General features: G+C 31.4%; 2 protein-coding genes across 3 annotated transcripts in view; both read right to left on the bottom strand.

Moving 5' to 3' along the window:
• Nucleotides 1-8,957, bottom strand: part of LOC148282174 (sodium-independent sulfate anion transporter) — a 110,856-nt gene extending 101,899 nt beyond the window's left edge. The window contains exon 1 of the mRNA XM_088225523.1: nt 8,788-8,957. The gene's annotated coding sequence lies outside the window, so the exon portion shown is untranslated. The remainder of the gene's footprint in view (nt 1-8,787) is intronic.
• Nucleotides 8,958-11,741: 2,784 nt separating this feature from the next.
• Nucleotides 11,742-22,875, bottom strand: part of LOC148282173 (sodium-independent sulfate anion transporter-like) — a 40,699-nt gene continuing 29,565 nt past the window's right edge. For both annotated transcript variants that reach the window (XM_088225526.1, XM_088225527.1), the window contains exons 5-12: nt 21,890-22,067; nt 20,721-20,885; nt 18,185-18,346; nt 17,968-18,108; nt 17,669-17,814; nt 16,408-16,602; nt 14,359-14,512; nt 11,742-12,826 (exon numbers count right to left, since the gene is read on the bottom strand). In XM_088225526.1, coding sequence (XP_088081652.1) covers nt 12,738-12,826; nt 14,359-14,512; nt 16,408-16,602; nt 17,669-17,814; nt 17,968-18,108; nt 18,185-18,346; nt 20,721-20,885; nt 21,890-22,067 — 1,230 coding nt within the window. In that variant the 3' untranslated portion in view covers nt 11,742-12,737. The remainder of the gene's footprint in view (nt 12,827-14,358; nt 14,513-16,407; nt 16,603-17,668; nt 17,815-17,967; nt 18,109-18,184; nt 18,347-20,720; nt 20,886-21,889; nt 22,068-22,875) is intronic.

The raw sequence follows: 22,875 nt of genomic DNA, 5'->3' as shown, positions 1-22,875 counted from the left end.
CTAAACAAACGATTGCCTTTTTGCAATTTAGTCAGGTATTTTCAGTTTGGATTTTATTTAGGTATTTTTTTTATTTTTTGTTTATTAAGAAAAACAACAGCAATACAAAAAAATATACACAACATTATAAAAAAAACATAAAATAAAGCCAAATCAGTTTTCCACATAAATACAATTATAAAAATCCAGTTCAGTTAAATATAATTCATAGAAGTGCATGTGTGCGAGTTTTTTTTGTGTGTGAGGATGCGTGTGTAAAAAAAGTGGAGTGTGGTTTTTTAGTTTATAAAATATATTTATTTTAGTTCAGATGAGTCCCGAGTTGACACGGAATTTTCTAATAAGAGTCGGGACATATATATATTTTTTTATACGTCATTTTTTATTATTTTATTTTTTTATTTATTTATTCCCTTTTCACATCTAATAGTGCATATGGCGCTGCATTGGTATACAAATAGCAGCGTATCTTGATTATTTTTGTTAGTTGAAGGTAAAATCATCAGTCTTACGTTTCAGGTGCCAGACAAGAAACTATGAAAAATTCTGGTGTAAAAACGCCTTTTTGAATAAATATTTCATGTAAACCATGACGGGAATCGAACCCGAGACCTCCTGCATGGTAGGCAAATGCACCTACCTCTACGCCACGAGGCCGACAAAAAAATATTTTTTAAATATATCTGGGAATATTTCCATGACGTCATCGTTCACGAATTCAAAAGACAATTTCTAGCGTCTGGCTTAAATGAAACATAACACTGTGCTGCGCCGGCTTTTCTTTTATATTTTTCTGGGTTCAGGTTCTATACACGAATAATCTTCTTCGCCCGGACACGAACGTTTTTTACACAATGAATATGTCATATTGTTAACTAATCTACCGATTACCCTACTTAAAATTCAGAGCAATGAGCTTAGAAGTTTTCTAAATGCAAAATTATCTTTAATAAATTGGCCGGGAAATGTCAATCAACAAATTTAATTATCGCAAGAGTAACCGACCTAGAACCGGAGGCTCCACAGGTATATAACTAATTATATATTCATAGAAAGAAAACGACAATTTTATTACATACGAAAAAATGTAAACAATAAAAAAAATGTGAACATATGTGAATTATAAAAACCGTCTCATCAAAACAAATAAGCAATGGTTTGGTTTTTCTTATTAAAAGTTAAAATAATAAGAATGGTTGTTATTTATTAACGAAAATTCGGGGTTCGATAATACAAAATGTGAATTATGACAAAATGTGAATTATGACAAAATGTGAATTATGACAAAATGTGAATTATGACAAAATGTGAATTATGACAAAATGTGAATTATGACAAAATGTGAATTATGACAAAATGTGAATTATGACAAAATGTGAATTATGACAAAATGTGAATTATGACAAAATGTGAATTATGACAAAATGTGAATTATGACTATTTATTAACACTGCTTAACCTAACAACACTTTCTGAAAGAAGAACTATTAATGATCTCATTGTACTGGATACAATTGTAAACTCTCTTTTTGACGCACCAAAAATACTTGAATTGATTAATTTTAGAGTACCCGCTGTCAACACTAGGAGTACTTTATTGTTTCATTGATCCAGTACTTCTTCCAACCAACAAAACAATTCATTGATACCGAGACTGCATAGTGCGTAGGTTAGGTAACACTTATGGAACGGCTGCAGACATTCTGTCCAATTCTTTACCATCTTATAAGTTCACAATATCAAGTTTATTTGTAGCTGCTCGTCAAACTATTATTGACAATTCAATTTCATAAATTAAAAAAAAAATACTTACTAGTTTATTTTTATTACCTTATACTTGTTTTTTACTTTTTACTATTATATCGAATTGCATTGTAGTATTGGCAAATACGCATTTCATAGATACATATTTTTATTTCTTATTTTTTCGTGATAATATATGCTTGCTTGTTTATTAACTTAACTTAAAAATGTCTTTCTTGCTTACCGTAACACTTTATTTATTGTTTGCTTTACAGAATTTATTTCATAAGCTTATATCTTTGCATTTTTTGTTTATATGCTTACTGTTTTTTCTTGCATACCTTTGTTATTATTGTTTTTTTTTTTTTTTACTTTGTAAAACTTTTTATCATATCCTTTTTAACTAATTTCACAATTTTTTTCTGTATATTCTGTTTATTATTTAGTATGTTAGCATGTATTTCATTTTTATTTTTTGTAAATGCCTTTTGGGCGTTAATGAACAAAATAAATAAATATATGGATGTCGTTATGCAAAATGTGTCAAATAATTTATGTTTAGCATAAGGCGCCTTTTAAAAAAAGAAATTATTTATGCTTTATTAATTTAGTTAATAACTAATATAAATGTTCGATAACATTACAATTTCTTATCAAAATTTCTCCAAAACATATTTTTTAAACTAATTTTAAATATGAATGTTTTGAGTATATTCAAATGCCTCAGAGTGGCTGGATTTCCTCTCAATGGAAATATTCATATTTAAATTTGTTGCAACAGAGAGGGAAAGCATTTTTGAGAAGGTAATATGGAGATCTGGGCATTTACAGGGGTCATGACCTGTCATTAGCTGGTTTAAGTGGCCACTTCACAGACTGTGTAACATTCGCCACCACCAGGCAGAATGGTGAAAGCCAGTCTGCAAGCATTTGGACATAATCAAAGCACTGTTGAATTAACTACCTGGTAAAGGAAGAAGTATAAAAATTGGAAAATTGTTTTCAGGCGTTGCCTAGTAGGTGAATTGGTTCAGCCGGATGAATCTCACCCACATGATAAAGGTTTCAGCTCTTTTACTTTACAAAAGTCAACAGATGGAAGAGTTGAGTTGAGAGTTGTCATTGTAAATATCCGTGTTTTTACTTATGTTTGTTGTGTAAGTTATGTTTGTTGTGTTACTATAGTTTTAGATATTGTATTTGTATATTTGGATACGTTTATTTATGTAAATTGTTTGTGTAAATGCATATTTTTTTAATTAAAAAAACAGAGGCATTGAGGGGTCCTGAAGGGTGGGGACGACGTGTTGGCCTCTGTCCATACATCCTCCTCCCCCCTCCTTAATCTGCATAGAGTTTGTGTTCCTTAGGAATCTTTATAATAACTTTCCTCTATGCGCAGCTGACAGAGAACAGAGGGTCCCCCAGGACTCTATAACAGCTGCGGGTGGATGGTAGGCTTAAGGATCTCCCCTCAATGTAGATGGAAGAGTTGAGGAAATGTGGATGTTCAAACATAGGCAGAATGGTAAATGTTACACAGTGTGTGAAGTGGCCACTTAAACCAGCCAATGACAGGTCATAAGCCCTGTTATTCCTAGACTTTCATATTACCTTTTCAAAAATGTTTTCCCTCTCTGCTACAATAAATTTAAATAATTTTTAATATTTCAATTTTTTCTTTTTTTTATATAAGATTAATTACTTATCTCGGCTGTTTAGATTAATATAAAGAGTACTTAATAGAACAAAAAAAGGTGTCAAAAATGTTATATTTATTATTTTTTAATATAAAAAAAGTGGAATACCACATTTTGCAGAATAAAAACGCTTAAACGTTTTAAACAATGTTACTTCCCAAAATCTATATTTTTTTAATGTAAAATTATTAATAGTATATATTTTATTAGGAAATGAATAAAATTGAAATAAAAGCTTATTGTTCTAAACTAGACGCTAAAAATACATCGGGATTTAATTCCAATATGAATCCCTAAATTACGGGCGCCGTGGCGCCGTTAGTTAGACGGCTATCTGTAAAACTGGCGTCGCGGGTTCGATTTCCGCCAGTTGAAAGAGAAAAATCCAAGAAAGGTTTTTTTCTCAATTGGTCTGGCTGTTGTGGTGTATTTTTCATTACCTCCTTCCATATCCCCTCTATCCCACCTGCTGACAAGCCTCAAAATAGAGGCTTAGCGGGTTATTCCTTTATTTCATTTGTTTTTTATTTTTATTTTATTTGGGATTTTTACAGCTATTACATAAACAAAATAAGTAGAAAAATCTTAACAATGCTAAAGCCAATTAAAAAAATCCACTGTAAATATAATGACACATAATAATTAAGAAAATAAGTTTAGTAATTGTATTTGTGTGACGTTTGTATTCATGTGTATGTGAATGTGTGTATGCGTGAATGAATGAGGGAGAGGATACATGTGCGTGTGGGAATGAATGAGGGAGAGGGTGCGTGTGTGTGGGTGCGTAAGTATAAAAAAAGAATTGTTTAAAACTTGTAATTGTATTAAAAATGGTACAATAAAGAGCTTAGTAAAAAGTAAGAAACCTTTTTGTTAAAATTCAAATCAAGAAATGATATAAATTGTTTTTTTTTTTTTTTAAAGTACCTATGTTAAATTTCAAAACCGTATTCGGAAAAAAAAGCATTTTTAAAAAAAATTAACTGATACACATCGAATGAATAATGTGCGACGAGTCCTATAAAATACGGTAATAACCACAAAATGCAGTAAATACAAAATAATGACAACAATAAAATAAGGTTTGACAATACGCGAACGTTGATTCAAAACGAACACACAAATGCATATTATATGCACTTAAATAATAAAAAAAATATATATTAAAAAATTAAAAAATATATAAAAAAACTTCAAGTTAGATGGCGTTTGTAATAAACAAAACTTGTCGGCAATTCAAGCAAAGAAAGCGTCTTTTACGGGGATGGACCAAATTGTGTCTTATGGGAGGCTAGGACTGCCCAAAAACCAAAAAAATCGTCCAGTTTTATCTGCCGTCTTCGTACGTACGGTATAAAAATATGATAAATAATTAAGAAAAACAAAAATGTACCGACACAGAAAATTTTATTATGATACTTAAAAATAAAAATAAAACAAAATCGGTTCAGTTTTGAGGTGCAGAAAACGGAACAACGAAACGTCGATTTTAGCTAGGCAGAATCAGTCCAGCGTGCAGTGTCTATTTCGCACAATATCTGGGAGGCATATGCGAGAGAGTAACAGAAAAACAATGTTGAAATATATATCATCAAATTTATGTAAATGCATATCTTCTCAATTTCGTGTATACTTCGAGCTAAAATACAGTACCCGGGCTTAAGAAGAGACTGCCGGCCTATTCGGCTTTCTTCGGCTTTGTAGAGCGTCGTCTTTGTCATTCATCCATATGTGGGGGTTATAGTCCATTGATCGATGATATATTATGATAAATTACATTCTGCAAGACTAACAGTATTACATATAAAACGTCCGTCTACATAAGAGGAACGTCCTGCAGTACATTCACGCCATGGAGACATGAAGAACAAAGGACTATAAAGCGACTACAGGGCGTGGTAACGCGCAGTCAACCTGGCCAAGTCAGCTCACAGTCACTCAGTTCCAGCATGTAGTCCAAGTGCAATCAGTTCAACTACCCATCGCCGTTACTCTCGTGATTCGCAACAAAGTTCCGTATATGTATTCGCCATGTAATAAATACACCTTGGAATAACAACATCATGTTTTCTGTCAATCTACAACTGGAGAAGGAGTTCCAACCCTCAACCAGGTAAATCCGACACATGTTACAGATACCGGACTCGTGTGACAGAGACGACGCTCAACAAAGTCGGCACTCTTAAACCCGATGTACTTTATTAACTGCCGGGTACTGTAACTTAGCTTCAAATAGTGCAAATGGGCTTTACATATACTGACTCTTATCAAGCGTTATTATATTGGCTGCTTTCCGGAAAATAGTCATAAATTAATTTTATTACTGCATAAAAATAATCAAGCAAGAAATTAAACTAAATAAAATTGATCAACAGGTATTACAATTTGCTAGTAATACACTGGAATCTCTTTTTACACGAGCGATACGTTCCACACAGTACCCTTAAAAAAAGTTTACTACAAAAATAACAATCCTGAGTGGGTTTTTTGTAAGTATAAAAATCAATTTGGGATTTCAAAAAAAATGAAATGAGGAACTTCAGCCCTACGGGAAATTGGATACAAAAAATGTTTTCTAGCGCGCGGTAAAAATTAGAGCATTAAATTGTACAGCAAAGATTCTTGAAAATGTACGAAAAAATATATATATTTATATTAATAAAAACGCACTACTTTGAACGACGTCACTGGTTCATATGAACCAACCAATGATATGAGAGCTGTGAAGGATATCCGTTTTGTTTTCCTTAAACGAACCAATCGGGAGAACTGACAGAGAAGAACTACTGACATCACACGCGGAGTAATTTCAAAAATACAAAACTTTAAAAAATCATAGCGCTGATAATACGATATACATAAAAATATAAATTGATTTGGCATGGTTTAATAGTCTATTTAAAAAAAAAAAAGCACTGAACTTCCTCATTGTGTATTATTTTTTTTGAGCCCTAATTTTTTTTCTTAAATACAACACATCATAATACTTAAAAATAACTGATAGTTAAGGAGATAGAGCGTTCTTTGTAAAAGTAATTATATTTCATTTTCTGATGATTTTTACCCGATGGGTTAATTTGTTACAGTGTAGCGAAGCCCGCATAAGATGTGTTTTTCCCATTATAATCAGAGCCATGGGACTGTGAAATAATGCAATAAAAAACACCTTGGTAAATAAATATAGTACGTCAAAACTTAATTGACTGTTATATCATACTAACTTGAAATAAAAAAAACCCTATAAAAAGAGCTTCTCATCTTTTATACACGTTACATTTATTGAGTTACATCGTTGGTTAAACTAACCTATATTGAACAGTAAACATTATACTTGAAATCGATATGATTCAATGCACACAGTCACATGATATGTCCCGCAGTGAATAACAACCACTTGTATTTATCAAGAGTAAATAAAAAAGATTCACAAAGCCACCACGAGGTCTCGAGCCGAACAATAAAGTGGAAATATTACTATGATTGACCGATCAACATTGAGGCTATTAATTCAATAATATTTTCATGATAAGGTAACAGATTCTCCCATATTTGTTGATCTAAAACACCTGAATAATCTGCTTTCTTAAATAAGTTAAATTTTACTATGCACTATTAAAAGAATATGCTTAAAAGATTGACAATGTAGTAGGTACATTATATTTTACATGATTAAATTATTTTCCTGATTTTTTTTTATTTAGCTTAACAAATTACAATAGGGATGGAGAATACCTTAAATAAGGGAATATGGAAGTGTAGGCATTTACAGGGCTTGTGACCTGTCATTGGCTGGTTTAAGTGGCCACTTACACACTGTGTAACATTCACCATTTTGCCTATGTTTAAACATCCATATTTCTTCAATTCTTCCATTCGTTTATTTGAGTAAAGGGAATTTGGACAAACTCAAATATTGTAATATAATTTAGCCCTGCTATAGTAAAATAAATTTAAAAAAACATAAATACGCAGGTCATCTTACATGTGTTCCCCATCACTGTCAATAACCGACTGAATCTCTCTCTTATATAGATTTATTGTTATATTGGCGAACATTCATTCTTCGCATAGTAAGGATAAATATTATTTTGTATTTAAAATCCCGCATAGTTAACAAATTTTACTTTCCAAGTCCGGTGTGTAAATGTATATTTGAAGATTACAAAAAATACAACATCATCATTAAAAAAAAGAGACATATCAAGTCTTGTATCGTATGTAGAGTAGTGTGACATCACAACCAGACAAGAGTTAATATTTTTTAAGTGTTTTTAATATTGTTTGTCAAGACGATGGAAGAAATTAATATTGTATTATATTTACATTAAACCGAGAAAATAAAATGATATATAGAGAAAGCACATTGAAAGACAATACATAATTTACTTTAATCAAAATAGTTAAAATAATTTTAAATACCATTGAAACAGGTGGACTAAAATATTTCAAAAGTGTTTTTAATATTATATTGTTAATTGAATCGGCATTCACTTCGTAACACTTCATTATAAATTATTATGAAAATAAAACTTTGTTATAAGTGTTATCACCCGTCGATGGGGGGCGTTCTCTCCCGAAACTGTAGTAGTGTTCTTGTAAAATAATAAAAATTGAGTAACGCTAATAACAACGTTTTATTTTCATTATAGTTTTTAATATTGTTTGTCAAGATGATCGAAGAAATTAATATTGTATTATATTTACATTAAACTGAGAAAATACAATGATATATAGATAAAGTACATTGAAAGACATGATTTACTTTAGTCAAAATAGTTAAATGAATAAAAAAAACATTGAAACAGGTGGACTAAAGAGAAGCAGATTCAAAAAGCAATTTGTCCAAATTTGAAAGAAAAATATTTTATATAAAATTTTACAGTTCATATCTTAATCCAAGATAAAAAAAACAAACACTATTCATTCAAAACGCGTTTTTTCCTATCTAAATTATGTTCTATAGTTCATACATTCAAACAAATAGTGTTAAAAACAAGATTTTCTTCACTTTTCAAGCTCTATTTTATGTGACAAATCACATTGTAAATGTTTGCAATCAAATACGTTTTCATTGAAATAAACATTAAGAAGAGTAATACAATACATTTAAGTAGGTGACTCTGAAAAAAGTTATTTAAAAAAACAGGTAAGTTGATAATTTAAATATGTCATTTTTTATTTATTGTGTTTGTCATTTTTTGGTTGGAAGTGTTTATTTTGAAAGGAGAGATATCATTGAAGTTTACAAAAAAGAATACCCTTGTTAATATTAATCGTGTTCGGTAAATAAGGACTACAAAGTACGTGCAAATCTGATTGCAGTAAATAATATATTGTCACATACCTTTAGTGCACTATTTAACAGGTATCATGAGCGTAAACTCGTCCGTGGATATGCACGAGCGATTGGTTTATCACTTGGAACCATTGCGTAACGTATTTTATTTCATTTTCAGTAAAAAAATCATCACAAAAACAAAAATACACCGGAACCAATGTTAGCTAACCTAGAATATTTTTTATTTTTGTTTATCTTTCGTCAAACGTCAAACTAAATGTGCCGGTAAAACAGGAATATTCCTTCGCATTTGTGTGATCAAGGATCGAAGTAAGATGATAGATGTCGCTTTTGGAAGCTATGTTCGGGAAATGCTTTGGGTAGGTACGTAGGTACTAGACCTCGATTATGATGTGAAGATGAAATCTATTTTCAATTTTATCTACATTCTGAGTAAAATTAAGTTTTCTGTACAAAAAATAAAATACGTTAACAAGTTTTTTTCTAAACATGTTTAATTACCGGTCAACAACGAAGATATTTTGAATTTTCATAAAAATATTAACACTTTCGTACATAAATATCGATATTAGTTTATACCGTCTCAGTATATACCGATGAAAATAGTCGTTCATAATCGCGGCTCAGGTTGTTCAGGTAAAGCTGGCGCATTTGCACACAAACGCATTAAAAATCTACGGGTGTTGATTTAAAAAAAGGTTATGTTACATTTTAACCCAATGTGCTATCTTTATTGTTTATCAATAAGTGTATAAGTATACTTTTTTTCCAATATAATTTGTACTGTTCATTTTATTTACAATGTATTCATTATTATGATTATGAATGCAAAATATTAAATAAAAAACATGCTTGTATAAAAATAAATAAATATATGACATTTTCTTAAGTGATTGTTTTTTTTCGCTCTAATCCAAAATAAATTTTTAAAACATTTAATATAATATCAAGATAATATATATTCTGTCCATCAAATATGTTTTTGTGTAAGTTTTGCATAAGCGCCAGCACTAATAGATAACTCAACCTATACATAATTTGATTAAATTAAAATATGTATTTATAAACCAGTGTTTTTCTTCATACCTATACATCGAATATATATTATTATATTTTTACTATTAAGAACCGCAACGAAATTCAGACAAACGCAGAAGCATTCTATGTTTATTTTATTGCCATATCATTAGCAACTAACAAAGCAATAGTTGTCTATGTCAAGCACATTATAAGCGCGTCTGAGCGCAGAAGAGACAGAGATTATTTTCATAATGCGTATGCCGTGCGATGTCTCACCATGAGCTTATTCACAGATACTACACAATGTGTTTGTGTAAGTATTGCGAATGCGCCAGCTTTAAAAAACTCATCAGTAGTCCCGTTGCAAATTTATAGCAAAAGGATAATTTATTTTATTTTTCCGGTAATTAATTTGATAATTGGAAAATTTAATTTAAACTGCGCTCTTGTAAACATATGCATTCTTAAAAATTTTTTTTAAACTTACGTCACAATTAAAAATTAGTTCTAATAATATATGTCATGTTATTATTCATTCTTTCATTATAAGTGTAACACACGTCAAGAAAGGTTTCAACTCTTTTCATTATCATCAAACTGATGGTGCATAGGGCACAGTGATGCCAAATTTAATGCAGAATATTTCGATCATCTGTTACAGGAAGGTAAGTTGATCAATTTTACACTTCAGGTGCCAGTCCAGGAGCATTGAAATATTGCAGTGTAAAACAATGTTCAAAACAAATCTTTCATTGATACCCTCCAGGAAATCGAACTTAGGACCTCAAGCTTGATAAGCGAATCTGCCAATCACTATGCTACGAGGTGGACTTATCTCAAGTTGATTTCCTTTTTTAGGATTTAGACACATAAAAATAGTCTTCCATGGTGCCGGTTATATTTCACACTCAAAACTGTATTCTTCCTCCGTCTGGACAAAGCTCTTTTACTTCATAAAAATCAACAAATGGAATAATGAGGAAGTTCAGTGGTTTTTAAAATATTTTTTTTTCAATAGACTATTAAAGTAAGCCAAAAATTTTTTTTTCAATTTTAATACATCGTATTATCAGCGCTATGATTTTTTAAAGTTTTTTATTTCTGAAATAATTCCGCGTGTGACGTCAGAGGTTCTCTTCCGCTTATTTTCTGTCAGTTCTGCTGATTGGTCCGTTTACAGTAAGCACACCGGATATCTTTCTCAACTCTCTTCTCATTGGTTGATTCATATGAACCAGTGACGTCGTTCAAAAGAATTTGTTTTTATTAAGATATTTTTTATTATTTTTTTCATACATTTTCAAGAAACTTTGCAGTACAATTTAATGCTTTAATTTTTACTGCGCGCAAGAAAATATTTTTTGAATCAAATTTCCCGTAGGGCTGAAGTTCCTCATTTAATTTTTTTGAAATCCTGAATTGAAGTACCTCATTAAAGGGTATGGCTGTTCAAAAGAAGGCAGAGTGGTGAATTTTACATAGGGTATCAATTGAAACCTGACAAGGACACTTTGTGAGCCGCGTAAATGTCCAGACTTCAATATGGAGCTGGGTTGTGTCGTGATCCCATGGTTAGTGTCGTGGACTGCAGATCAGAGGTTCGAATTCAAACCTCGATCTACTAAAATTTAGCACCCGTTTTCTAAGAGCTATGTAATTATTTACTACTCGTTAAAGATGTCCCTTCTAAATTTAATTATTTCGGTAAACTATAAAAACACAATTATTTTTTAAAAAATAAATCGCTGTAAATATTTTATCGATATAACATTAAGAATTGGGAAAAATAAAACTTGTAAAGAACTTTTTTTTAATGTAAAATCAATTGGATTTGTACAAATTTATTGTCATGTTTAAAAAACATAAAAATTACCGTATTTACAAAAGTACATAAAGTATTTTTTTTTTTGATGTAAAATTATACAAATTAACCATTATGGATTATTACTTTGTCTTTCTTCTTCTTCTTCTTCTTCTAGTGCCTTGCCGGGTCCCCCCGACGTTTGCGATCCCTACAGAGAAAGCATATGTATCTGTCCTGTGCTACTTTTATTACTTTGTACATTTTATTTATCACTTATGTATGTTTAAAACGTCACGCCTTAATTTATTTTCCTTATGATATTCTGTTTTGCTCTGAGGGCAAAAATTTAAATCTTATTTTTCATTTCCTCTGGTAAAGCAAAACACAGTTTAAGTCCCTGATTTAAAAATCCTGTTTGTCTTTGATCCGTTTTTGAACTTTATAAATAATGCATTTCATCCGATCGTATACTGTGAATGTCTACTTTTGTTTTTATCATATTATTTTGTTCCATGTCTATAAGTACGTACAATATTAGTTACTAGTTGAGCGTCTCTAATCAGTGAAGTTCAGCAATGTTCAATTGTTTTGTTCTTTTGCATACGTTTCTGTTGGATCAACAATATTTTGAGTTTGTCAAAATTTTTGTAGACAAGGACTGGATTCAACTCCCTGGGGAGATGTTAATATTAACATATTACATTAGAGATGAAGAACATAAATATAATTATCATTCAGTGAGTAATGAAAATTCATTGAAATGTGGTCTGCCGGAGAGTTGTCTAACTTGGGGTTGGCCCAGCAATGCAATATGAGAAAATCTGGAGGGCTCATTCTCCTCACATCTGCATACCAATGTCTTCTCCGTAGCCTCCCCCACCTAACGGTATTATCGATCTCGCATATTTCCCTTGTCTTCGAGTTACTTACTCTGTCTCGGAGACTCTTGCCAGATATGTTCCCGGGAGTCTTTATTTCAGACTCTGCATTTTGTATAATTGTGTAACCTATTTATCACATGTTTATAAGTAATAAATTATTTATTACATCTAAGTTATTATAATATTTTCCTTGAAAAGAATCTCTATCTGGCTTTATTCATCGACTATTCATAAAACGGAGTTTATTATATTCTAAATACAATCGATTTGATATTTGGACTCTTTATTTCTTAAAGAGATGTAGTGGATTCTGTTGTGTTTAGTCTTTCTTCAGGTATTTCTACTTTGATTTCTGGAGCTGTTTCGAGGGAAACACTATCTGTAAAAACATAATATTTACTTATTATTTACCCACAAAATCAAGCGTGGCGGACTAAAATAATAACATTTAGTGAAATAGATCACTCAAGAAAAAAAACTTTTTTTTCACATGTTTTCAAAATTAAAAAAAATATGTCAAAAATTGATTTCCTACAACACAACTATTGTCTTAAATCTAAAATAATGTTTTTTCAATTAACTTTGTTTTTAAATTGCTTTTTCAATGTTTTGTTATGAATAAATATATTTATTGTCAATACCAATTATTATTTTTATCTAAAACACTGGTGGCTTTTGAAATAGAGGGATGAATAATGATTTCTTTAATAAGATAATAGAGTAGAACCTCTAAATTGGCATTAATCTATTCCTGAGCCCGTGTAGTACAATGGAAAGTTATTATTTATATTAAATTTTTTTTACTAAGTCAAATTAAATTTGTATGAAAAATAGAATATTATGTTCTACTACATTTTTTTTTTCTAAACACGTTCAATTACAAATACAGATGAAGATATTTTAAATTTTCATACAAATGTACACATTTTTGTATCGTCTCGATATGTGCTGATGAAGATAGCATTTGTAATTGCGACCCCAGAGGTCTTAAAAAATTTGGCAAATAAAGAAATAATTTTCCCAAAAAAAATAAAAGAATTTTAATTCACCAGTTGCCAACTCTTAACAATGATACTAAAATTAAAATAATGTTTCAAAATAAATATGGACATTCAAACATGGAAAAAATGTGAATGCTACACAGTGTGTAAAGTGGCCATTTAAACCAGCTAATGACCGGTCATAAGCCCTGTAAATGTTTAGACTTCCATATTTCCATTTCTCAAATGTTCTCCATTTCTGTTGTAATTTTTAAATGAAAATAGTGTTGCTTAAACTTAAATTCTATTGTGCTAAATGCATACAAAGATATCGTCATGATTGTAGAAACATGACACATGTGATTTTCTTCAACTTTACTGAGTGGTTCAAACTTGATAAGTGCAAATGTATATTAATTGATAATTGGATTAGTTATGGATATTATTTTTATTTAAAACCTTGAATATAAAGCCTTTACATAACCTTTTCAAGATCAAACATTAAAGAAAGTCAATGTCGCATTTTTTGCACATTCGTCATTGTTCTACGATCGCAACGATATAAATTGTGGTAGAAGTAGAAAGGGCGTAAGGTTAATGTTAAGAACAAGAGTTGCTGTCAATTGAAATAGAACAACCAATGGTAATTTAAATTCTGATCATGTGTCGGCAGAGGGAGTGATGGAGAATATCGAAAATACCATTAAATAAAGGAGAAAAAAATATTTATTAAAATGTGATGATTATCGAATATTATTAATGTGGTTTGACAAATTAGAGGTTCCACTATATATGTACCAATAAGTAAGAGGAAATTTATATGGGCCTACAGCGGGGATATGTAACAAACCAGGAATGTTCTCAAAAATTGTCTCGAATTCTAGACTATTTCCAACTTAATAAAAATTTACTATCTAAAATAAATACTTACTATTTAAAAGTTGTTTTAACTCTTCTTCTGATGAACAGTATAAAAAGTTTTCTTTGATTTCTCGTTGAAGAATGTCTTTTAATGTGTGTCGACATTCTAAGAAAATAATTGTTTTGCTGGCTTTCTTGAAATCCATCAACAGAGATTTAATTCCCTGAAAAAATAACAAGTACATATTTTTAACAACTTATAAATATAATAGGGATATCTTATTGTTATCTCCTTTTTGAGAGTGTAGTCAAGTTATAAAAAATAAAAAAAATATTTAGATTTGAATAAAGGAACCAACGACAGGTCGTGAGCCCTGTAATGCCTAGACTTCCATATTCCTTTGTCGAAAAAGTTCTCCATTAACAATTGTTATAAATTTTTCATGATTGTCATTTGTCGACGACACGCAGACACCAGATACACTCAATATTTATCAAATGTCCAATGTGTTTTTTTAGGCACCTTCTTTATTTTTCTGTCTAAATGGATTTCTCAAATCTCAGATCAATTATTTATTTGCGTCAAAAAACTTTTTTTTTTAAATATATAATTATTGTTGCGGTAATATCTTTGCTTGTCATGAACAAATTTAATTGTATTTTAAAATATTCAACAGCAAAAATAAAACAAACATCGTTAAAAGTTTACTAATGATATGTATCAGGGCTGGTATTCAGAATGCAATTATATCATTGTATAACGCATTTTTACGTACCAAATACGCGTTATAGCGCGCTATAAATGCGTTCGGAATACCAGCCCTGCTAGCAATTTGTGACATCTCATAGTCAACATTTGACGTTCATAGCAACTTGTGACATTCATTTGACGATGTAAATTTATTGCAGCTTGACAGTCATCAAATGACTAGAATGTCTGTAGGCAAATGAACGCATACAAGAACCTACAGTCCTTTTACCAAATAGTAAAAAAATATCGGTCCTTGAAGGAACTAGTTATTATAAAATTTAACCTGTATTGTACTTCTTTTATTACTACTATTACTATCACGCCATTTCCTGTCTATCCTGACATACATTCCTAGCTTTTTACATATTCATACTTCACATCTTGTAATACATGCCTTACGGTTATGCCTGCTTTTTACATGACCAGAATTAAGATTTTGGTTTGCCTGATCATGCCACATCTTCTTTGGTCGTCTTCATTTTCTGATGCTGTTCATTCTAGCCATATATACTTACACCTTTATCCGTTTTACCATTCTTTCGTCATTCACTATATGACCAAACTATCTCAGTGACCCTTTCATAATCTTATCAATTATACCTATCTCAGGTTTGCACTCCTGTCATACATTGAATTCCCACACAATTGTCCAAGAGCTCGCATTGCAACCGCATTCACTCCGCTTTCATTCTTCCTCTGCTAGTTCTATGTTTCACTTCCATACGTAAATGTTGGAACTAAAACTCCATTGTGCACTGCCAGCCTAGCTTGGATAGAAATATTTTGCGTGATTTAATGTGCTTTTTTTAAAAAAAAAGAGATATCCTTGAGTTCTTATTATTTCCACAAATATTAAAATTTTTGGACCATTTCCTAAAGGTCGTAAATAACTTGTGCTCGGAAAATGGAAATCGTGTTAAGGTAGAGTGGGATTTGAACCTAAGACCTTTGGCCCTTGAGTCCACAATACTACCTGGGACTACAACCCGGTTCGCATAGTGCTCCGTTTATTTTGGTGCTCTCGTTCCCTCTCCTTTCAACATCTTTTTCTAATCTACCGTCTCTTGAAAACATGCTTCCTAGATACACAAAGTTTTCTACTTGTTCAAGACATCCGTTGTTTACATTTATTATGCTTTCAGTAACTTCACTTCCCCTTTCATATACCAAAGCTTTTGGCTTACTTTTGTTCATCACTAATTTGCTCTACAGGAACACACATCGAACATTTTAGGGACTATTTGTTGCAAATCCTCCTTTCTGCTTGCTGAAAGAACTGCATCGAAACAGCTTTCTACAAAATTATCGATGTTCGTTTATTTAAACAATTGTATTTCTTTCATTTTTAAATAGATCTCAGTGTTCTACCTGTAAACTTGTCCAGTCTGCTCTTTGTAAATACATACAATTGATGACAAATACATTTTTCCCTTTTGTGTCTATAGTGTCCAGAGAATGTTTTGCATTCCCAGCCCTTCCAATGGTTTCTCGGACATAGTTTGCTGAAGGAAAAAACAGTCCCCCACTCGGTGTCACTTGTGTATAAAATAAATTTGGATTTATCTAAAAAAAATGTGCGTAGTATTAATTACAAACAATCAACTTTAAAAAAAAAATTAACTTATAATGCCATACATATGAAACCAGCAATTGAAAAAAGATATTACTACCAATCAGGAGATAAACAGAGTATCAAAACTAAAAAAAGGGTTTGAAATTGAACGAGTTACCTGAAAAAAAAAAAAAAAAATCTTATGAATATTTTAAGCGTGAACTTTTTGGTCAAACATTTTACTAAATGTTATTAAATATTTTTATATAACCACTTACCGACTTTTATATGTCTACCGGTTTCAAGACGCACCCGTCTCTTTGTCAGGGCACCAATTCAACCATCATGCAAAACCGGCTATACACCTTTACCATAGTGGTTGCAAAAAAATATAAAAACAACATGCTATGCATTTTAATAAGGAACCTTTACACCCACTAACCTAACACATAACCTAATCAGTGCGTGCAAGGGTTGCTTTTTAAAATGTATGGCATGCTGGTATTTTTTTTTTTGTGCAACAATTATAGTAAAGGTATATAAACTTATAATTAGAAATCAAACACTGATTTGAGTCTACTGAACACTTTATTTTATTTTTACAAATATAAACATATAAAAATAAAAACTTCGTGACAATTGTTTCGCCTTATTAGGGCATTTTCAGCGAACGAATTTCAACGAATGTGAAGATTATTTGGAAATGCCCTAATAAGGCGAAACAATTGCCACAAAGTTTTTATTTTTATATGTTTATATTTGTAAAAATAAAATAAAGTGTTCAGTAGACTCAAATCAGTGTTTGATTTCTAATTATAAGTTTAAATATGGAGTTCTACAAAATAAACACCAAATCAATCAATCAGTAAAGGTATATAGTGGGTTTTGCATGTTGGTTTAATTGGTGTCCCGACGAAGAGACGAGTACGTCTCAAAACCAGTAGACATAGAAAAGTAGGTAAGTGGTTATATGCAAATATTTAATATTATTCATTTCAAATGGTTCGTCTGCGGTATTGAACTTACATATACGATATTTAGTTTCATTTACATCATTTTTATATGTGAATTACATACCATTACTAATTCCATATTCAGTCTTGGTCGAGCATTAAAATATAGGAGCAAAATTATATCTATGGCAATTCCCACTAGAATTCCAAATTCCACGCCTAGGAATAGACATGAAAGGAATGTTCCAAATAGTGAGACCAAATCCAGTTCTAAAATAAATATTTTTTTATTAATTGAAAATTTTTTAACTACAAATAATTTTAAATCATACTTATTTGCAACAAATACATATTTATGTAAACGAAATGTTAAAGTAATAAACTTGGAGTAAAAAATAATAATTTAGAATACTCAATACTTACTACTGTTAGTCCATAAATCTTTTATTATGTTTAAATCTATCATAAATAGCACAGCACAGATAATTACTGACGCCAAAGTTGCCTTTGGTATATAGTAAAAGTATGGCGTTAAGAATCCTAGAGTCATCAGAACTATTAATCCTGAAAAATAAATACAGCGTAAGCCATTAGTACTCGCCAAAAGTTTTATATTCAACTGTTATGAAAATAAACCAACCAGTGTAAAGTCCGGCTCCGGGAGTTTTGACTCCAGAGGCGTTACTGACAGCACTTCGGGAGAAGGATCCATTTACAGGAATGGACTGAACAAAGGAGCTCACCACGTTACACAGACCCAAGGCTATAATCTCTTGATTGGCATCCAGAACTTTTCCTAGTGCTGTTTAAGATAAAACATACCATTTAGTTTTAATAGCGTATCTTCTCACTGCCAAAATGTACTTAATAGAAATAAAAAAAACAATTTTATTTTCAAGGTATGGACAGTGCGTGAGAATGTTTAGTAAGCTTATGTTAATTTATTAGTGTCTGAAAACCCAGTAAACATACAAATTTTGTTTATGTTAGCAGGCAAACTAGAATACGTTAATTGAAAACATTATCTCAGACATAATTATCTATTGCTGTTGATTTGCATAGTTTAAACTAGAGTATTTGATACTCACCTATTCCACGGTTCCACATGTTAGCAAACAAACATGGAAATTTAGACTTATTTCATTTATCTTTATATCAATTAAAATCATTACTTTTTAATCACTTCTTTTCTAAATTATAAAAATGTACTAAGCTTTATATTTGTTTTACTGTTTATGCTATGATGCATCGCCTCTGTTACTTCAATACTTTTTTATTTAAACCTTTTATTTATTGTTAATTTGCTGCATTCCTATATCATAAATTCTTATTTAGTTTTTCTTTTTATTTCCTTATTTTCTGCTGATTTTATTTCGTGTATCTATATGTTTTATACTGTGTTCAGGTGTTTTGTTTTATAATAATTGTTTTTCAATATTATTTTATACTTTGTCGAAGGCGAAAGCCATCAAAATAAATTAATAAAATAAAATAAAATAAAATAAAATAAGAAAAGTTTATGAAAGATTTGAATTGACTGTATAATGTGCAATAAAATCATTTGCAAGGAAATAGTATTATTTCCTTTTTTGTTACAACTTCTCAATAGCTGTCCCTCCACTGGTCAAATTTCGGACTAATAAGACACCACAGCTGTACAGACGCCATTTCAGTCTAATGCATAGAACAAAAGCATTGCAAATTTTTGGTTTGATTTTTGATTTGACAACAGACGTGTAATTGACAGTTTCATTGCTGCGCTTGCAATTCTCGATCTAAGTACCTACGGCCCATTATTTTGCTGTAAACAAAAGCTAACTTGTGATTGATAATCCTAGAATGATTTTTGTCCGTATGAGCGGCTCTATAGCGGGAGCGCATTATTACTCTGAGGGCCAAAGTTATACATTTCACAATACGTATAAAGTTTGGTCGTTTGTTTGCAGATATCAGTGATAGAATGGTTTGGCATTATGATAATCAATTCAATACTAACAATATTTTGAGTTTGTCCTAGTTTTCCTGGACATGATTTAACCGCCTAGGGATATATTAAGATGACTAATAATTCATTGAACCGGGTTGTGGTCCTGTGATAGTATTGTGGACTCACGGGCCAAAGGTCCGAGGTTCAAAGCCCACTCTTACACAACTCGATTACGATTTTTCCAGCACAAGTTAGAGTCAGAAGTCAGGAAATGTTAGTTTTTGAGTAAATTAATAAGAACTCAAGTATTTATTTTTTTCCTTCTAGTCCTTGTCTACAAAAATTTCATCAGCATCATTCCCTTTGCGCACCTAATAGTGCATAGGACACTACATTGGTACAACAATCGCAGCGTCTCTTGATCATTTTTGTTAAATGAAGGTAAGGTAATCAGTCTTACGCTTCAGATACCAGTCTATGAACTATGAAATATTCTAGTGTAAAAACAACATTTTAAATAATATTTCATATCAACCATGTCGGGAATCGAACCCGAGACCTCTTGCATGGTAGGCAAATGCGCTGACCATTACACCACGAGGCCGGCGAAAATTTAGAGGAACTATAACATTGTTGAATAAACCAACTGGTCCATGAAGAAATACCAAAATTAAACAATATTTTTAGGCGTTTCCTAGTAAGTAAGGGAAATAATTCAGTCAGATAACTCACACCTGTATCTACTACCACTACCATCACACCATTTTCCATAGGGGTACGCAGAGATGATGGACCGCCAAGCACGTTTATCCTGACATACATTTTTAGCTTCTTCTACATTCGTACATCTTGTAGTATATACCCTTCAGTTGTGTCTGCTTTTGACATGACCAGACTTAAAATTTTGGTTCATCTGGTCATGCCACGTCTCACTTGGTCATCTTCATCCTATGTTACTGCTCATTCTCGGCGTATATCATTCTTTCATCATCCATTCATTCTATGTGACCAACTATCTCAGTGACCCTTTTTTAATCTTATCAATTATACCTGTCTCAGATTTGCACTCTCTCCTGATTTCATCATTCGTAACCCTGTCATACATTGACTCCTAACACATTCGTCTAAAAGATCGCATTTAAACCATGTTACTCTTCTTTCATCCTACCTCTGCCAGTTCTCTTTCATTTACTTATTTGTTAACCGGGTAATTTGGTAGCAGTAAATCAGGTGGTCAAATAATACTCACAGAAAGCCTTGGCAATGGCAACATTAGCGATGATTCCAATGAGAGGGACTACAAGTATTCCAGAGCCCAAGTGTTGGGCTATCTCGCTGAATGTATATGTCTCATTCCCAACGGTTGCATTAAAGTTGGGAGGTCCGAACCTCGGTAACCCAGACACTATTTTACCTAGAATCCAATAAAGTACAAATTGTAAAAAATACTTAACGAAGACAGCATTAAATAGGTACTTCTAGAGAACCAGAACAGTGGAATTCCTTTTACACACTCCAGAGTAAAGAAGCCGACGATTAAGATATTTAATTTATTTTTTTCATTTTTTCATTTTATAAACAAACGCTTTCTCTGAACTTCTGAACACTTAACTCAATTTCATTAAAAATGGTCTGTTAAAACAAACTAAAGCGATGATTTGTCTATTTAAGAGCCGAAGATCGTGCACAAGGCGTCAATATGAGACCATTTCAGCTCTTCGTGTCTATTATTTATTTTTTATTTGGTTTATGAATTCATTTTCATCATTCCCTTTCTGCACCTAATGGTGCATAGTGCACTGCATTGTTACACCAATCGCAGCTTTTCTTGATCAATTTTTAGTTACATGAAGGTAAGATGATCAGTCTTACGCTCCAGGTTTCCAGTCCAGGGACTATGAAATATTCTAGTGTGAAAACATCCTTTGAAATAAATATTTCATATTAACTATGCCGGGAATCAAACCCGAGACCTCTTTCATGGTAGGCTAACGCGCTGACCATTACACCGCGAGGTTTATGAATTAGGTTACATTTATTTTTGTTGAAATTTTGTGGTGAATTATTTACTGAGGTCGAGTCTTATGGTTGTTACAGTGTCATAAATCTTGTTATTAATAGAAGGCACTGGATTGCAAAATTTAAAAAAAAGCACTTTTTATACATAGATGACGATTACATTACAGTCCGTTCATATAAAACCACCTGCTCCATAAAAAAGTAACAGAAAACCAATTTTGAGAGCGAATGACGGTCTTATATTATCAATAAACTGGGGTTCAAAACTTCAGCCCCAGATACCTCTGCTTTTTGCTTTTGTCACATAATGCTTTTATCCACACCTGTTGTCAAATCTCTCCTTGCGAGTCAGTGCCTAACCCAATGCTTCTAAAATATAATATACATATATAAGTTCACCTGTAAGTCTGAAGAAATGTAAATCATTGTAGTCCAGTATGAAAGCAAGAACTGTGCACCCAATGACAACAGCTGCGTTTCTCCCAACAGATGTGAACCAGAGTGTGTTCTTTATAATACTTTGTTTTTTCGTTAGTTCTTCGCCTTTCTTTGGTCGTATTTGTATCTCTTTTAATTGCTAAAATAAAAATGAAAGATTCTAATAAGTAAAATAATTTACATAATATAGCGGCCTCTATGGAGCTGTAACTTTTCAATTTAATATCTATCCATAGATATTTTATCAAATGTCATAGATAATGGCAAATAAATATAGATGGCGCTTTTTAAAAGAAAAAAGTACGAAATTTGACTACCATTACAAAAAAAACAACGTTTCTCAATTTGTGTATTTTTTCTTTTAAAGAAACGAAAAACAAAATAAAACTAGAGGGCAATCAGGAAATTCAGTGATTTTTTAATATTAGTTTATTCGTTCATAGACTTTCAAGTTTAGTAAAAAAAAAAAATTGTACCTATCGTATTATCATCACTATGATGTTTTAATGTTGTGTAATTATGAAATTAATCCGCGTGTGACATCACAAGTTCTCTTCGGCGAGTTCTGCTGATTGGTGAGTTGGCTTCTCGGAAACCGAAAATCTATCGCAGCACTTTATCATTAATTGATTTGAATGAACTTGTGACGTAGATCAAAGAAGTTATTTTTTTTTTTTACATTTTAGAGAAACTTCGCCAAATAATTAAAAAATGCTATGATTTGTACAGCGTACGAGAAAAAAAATATATACAGTTTGCCGTAACACTGAACTTCCCCAATGTTATGGTATTCATCCACAAATTAGCAATGAGCGGATCAAACTATGCAATTAATACATCTTCTTTTTTTTACTCTTACCGCACTAAGCGATGCACAAGGCACTACTTTGATATACCAGCGCAAATGAAAATTTATTACATTATGGAAAGATAATCAGTGATAGGCC

Source organism: Micrasema longulum, unplaced genomic scaffold, assembly GCF_059751315.1.
Source record: "Micrasema longulum isolate JH-2025_06_02 unplaced genomic scaffold, ASM5975131v1 h1tg000367l, whole genome shotgun sequence".
In the NCBI taxonomy this organism is placed as follows: domain Eukaryota; kingdom Metazoa; phylum Arthropoda; class Insecta; order Trichoptera; family Brachycentridae; genus Micrasema; species Micrasema longulum.
This window is presented reverse-complemented; position numbering and strand designations above follow the sequence as displayed.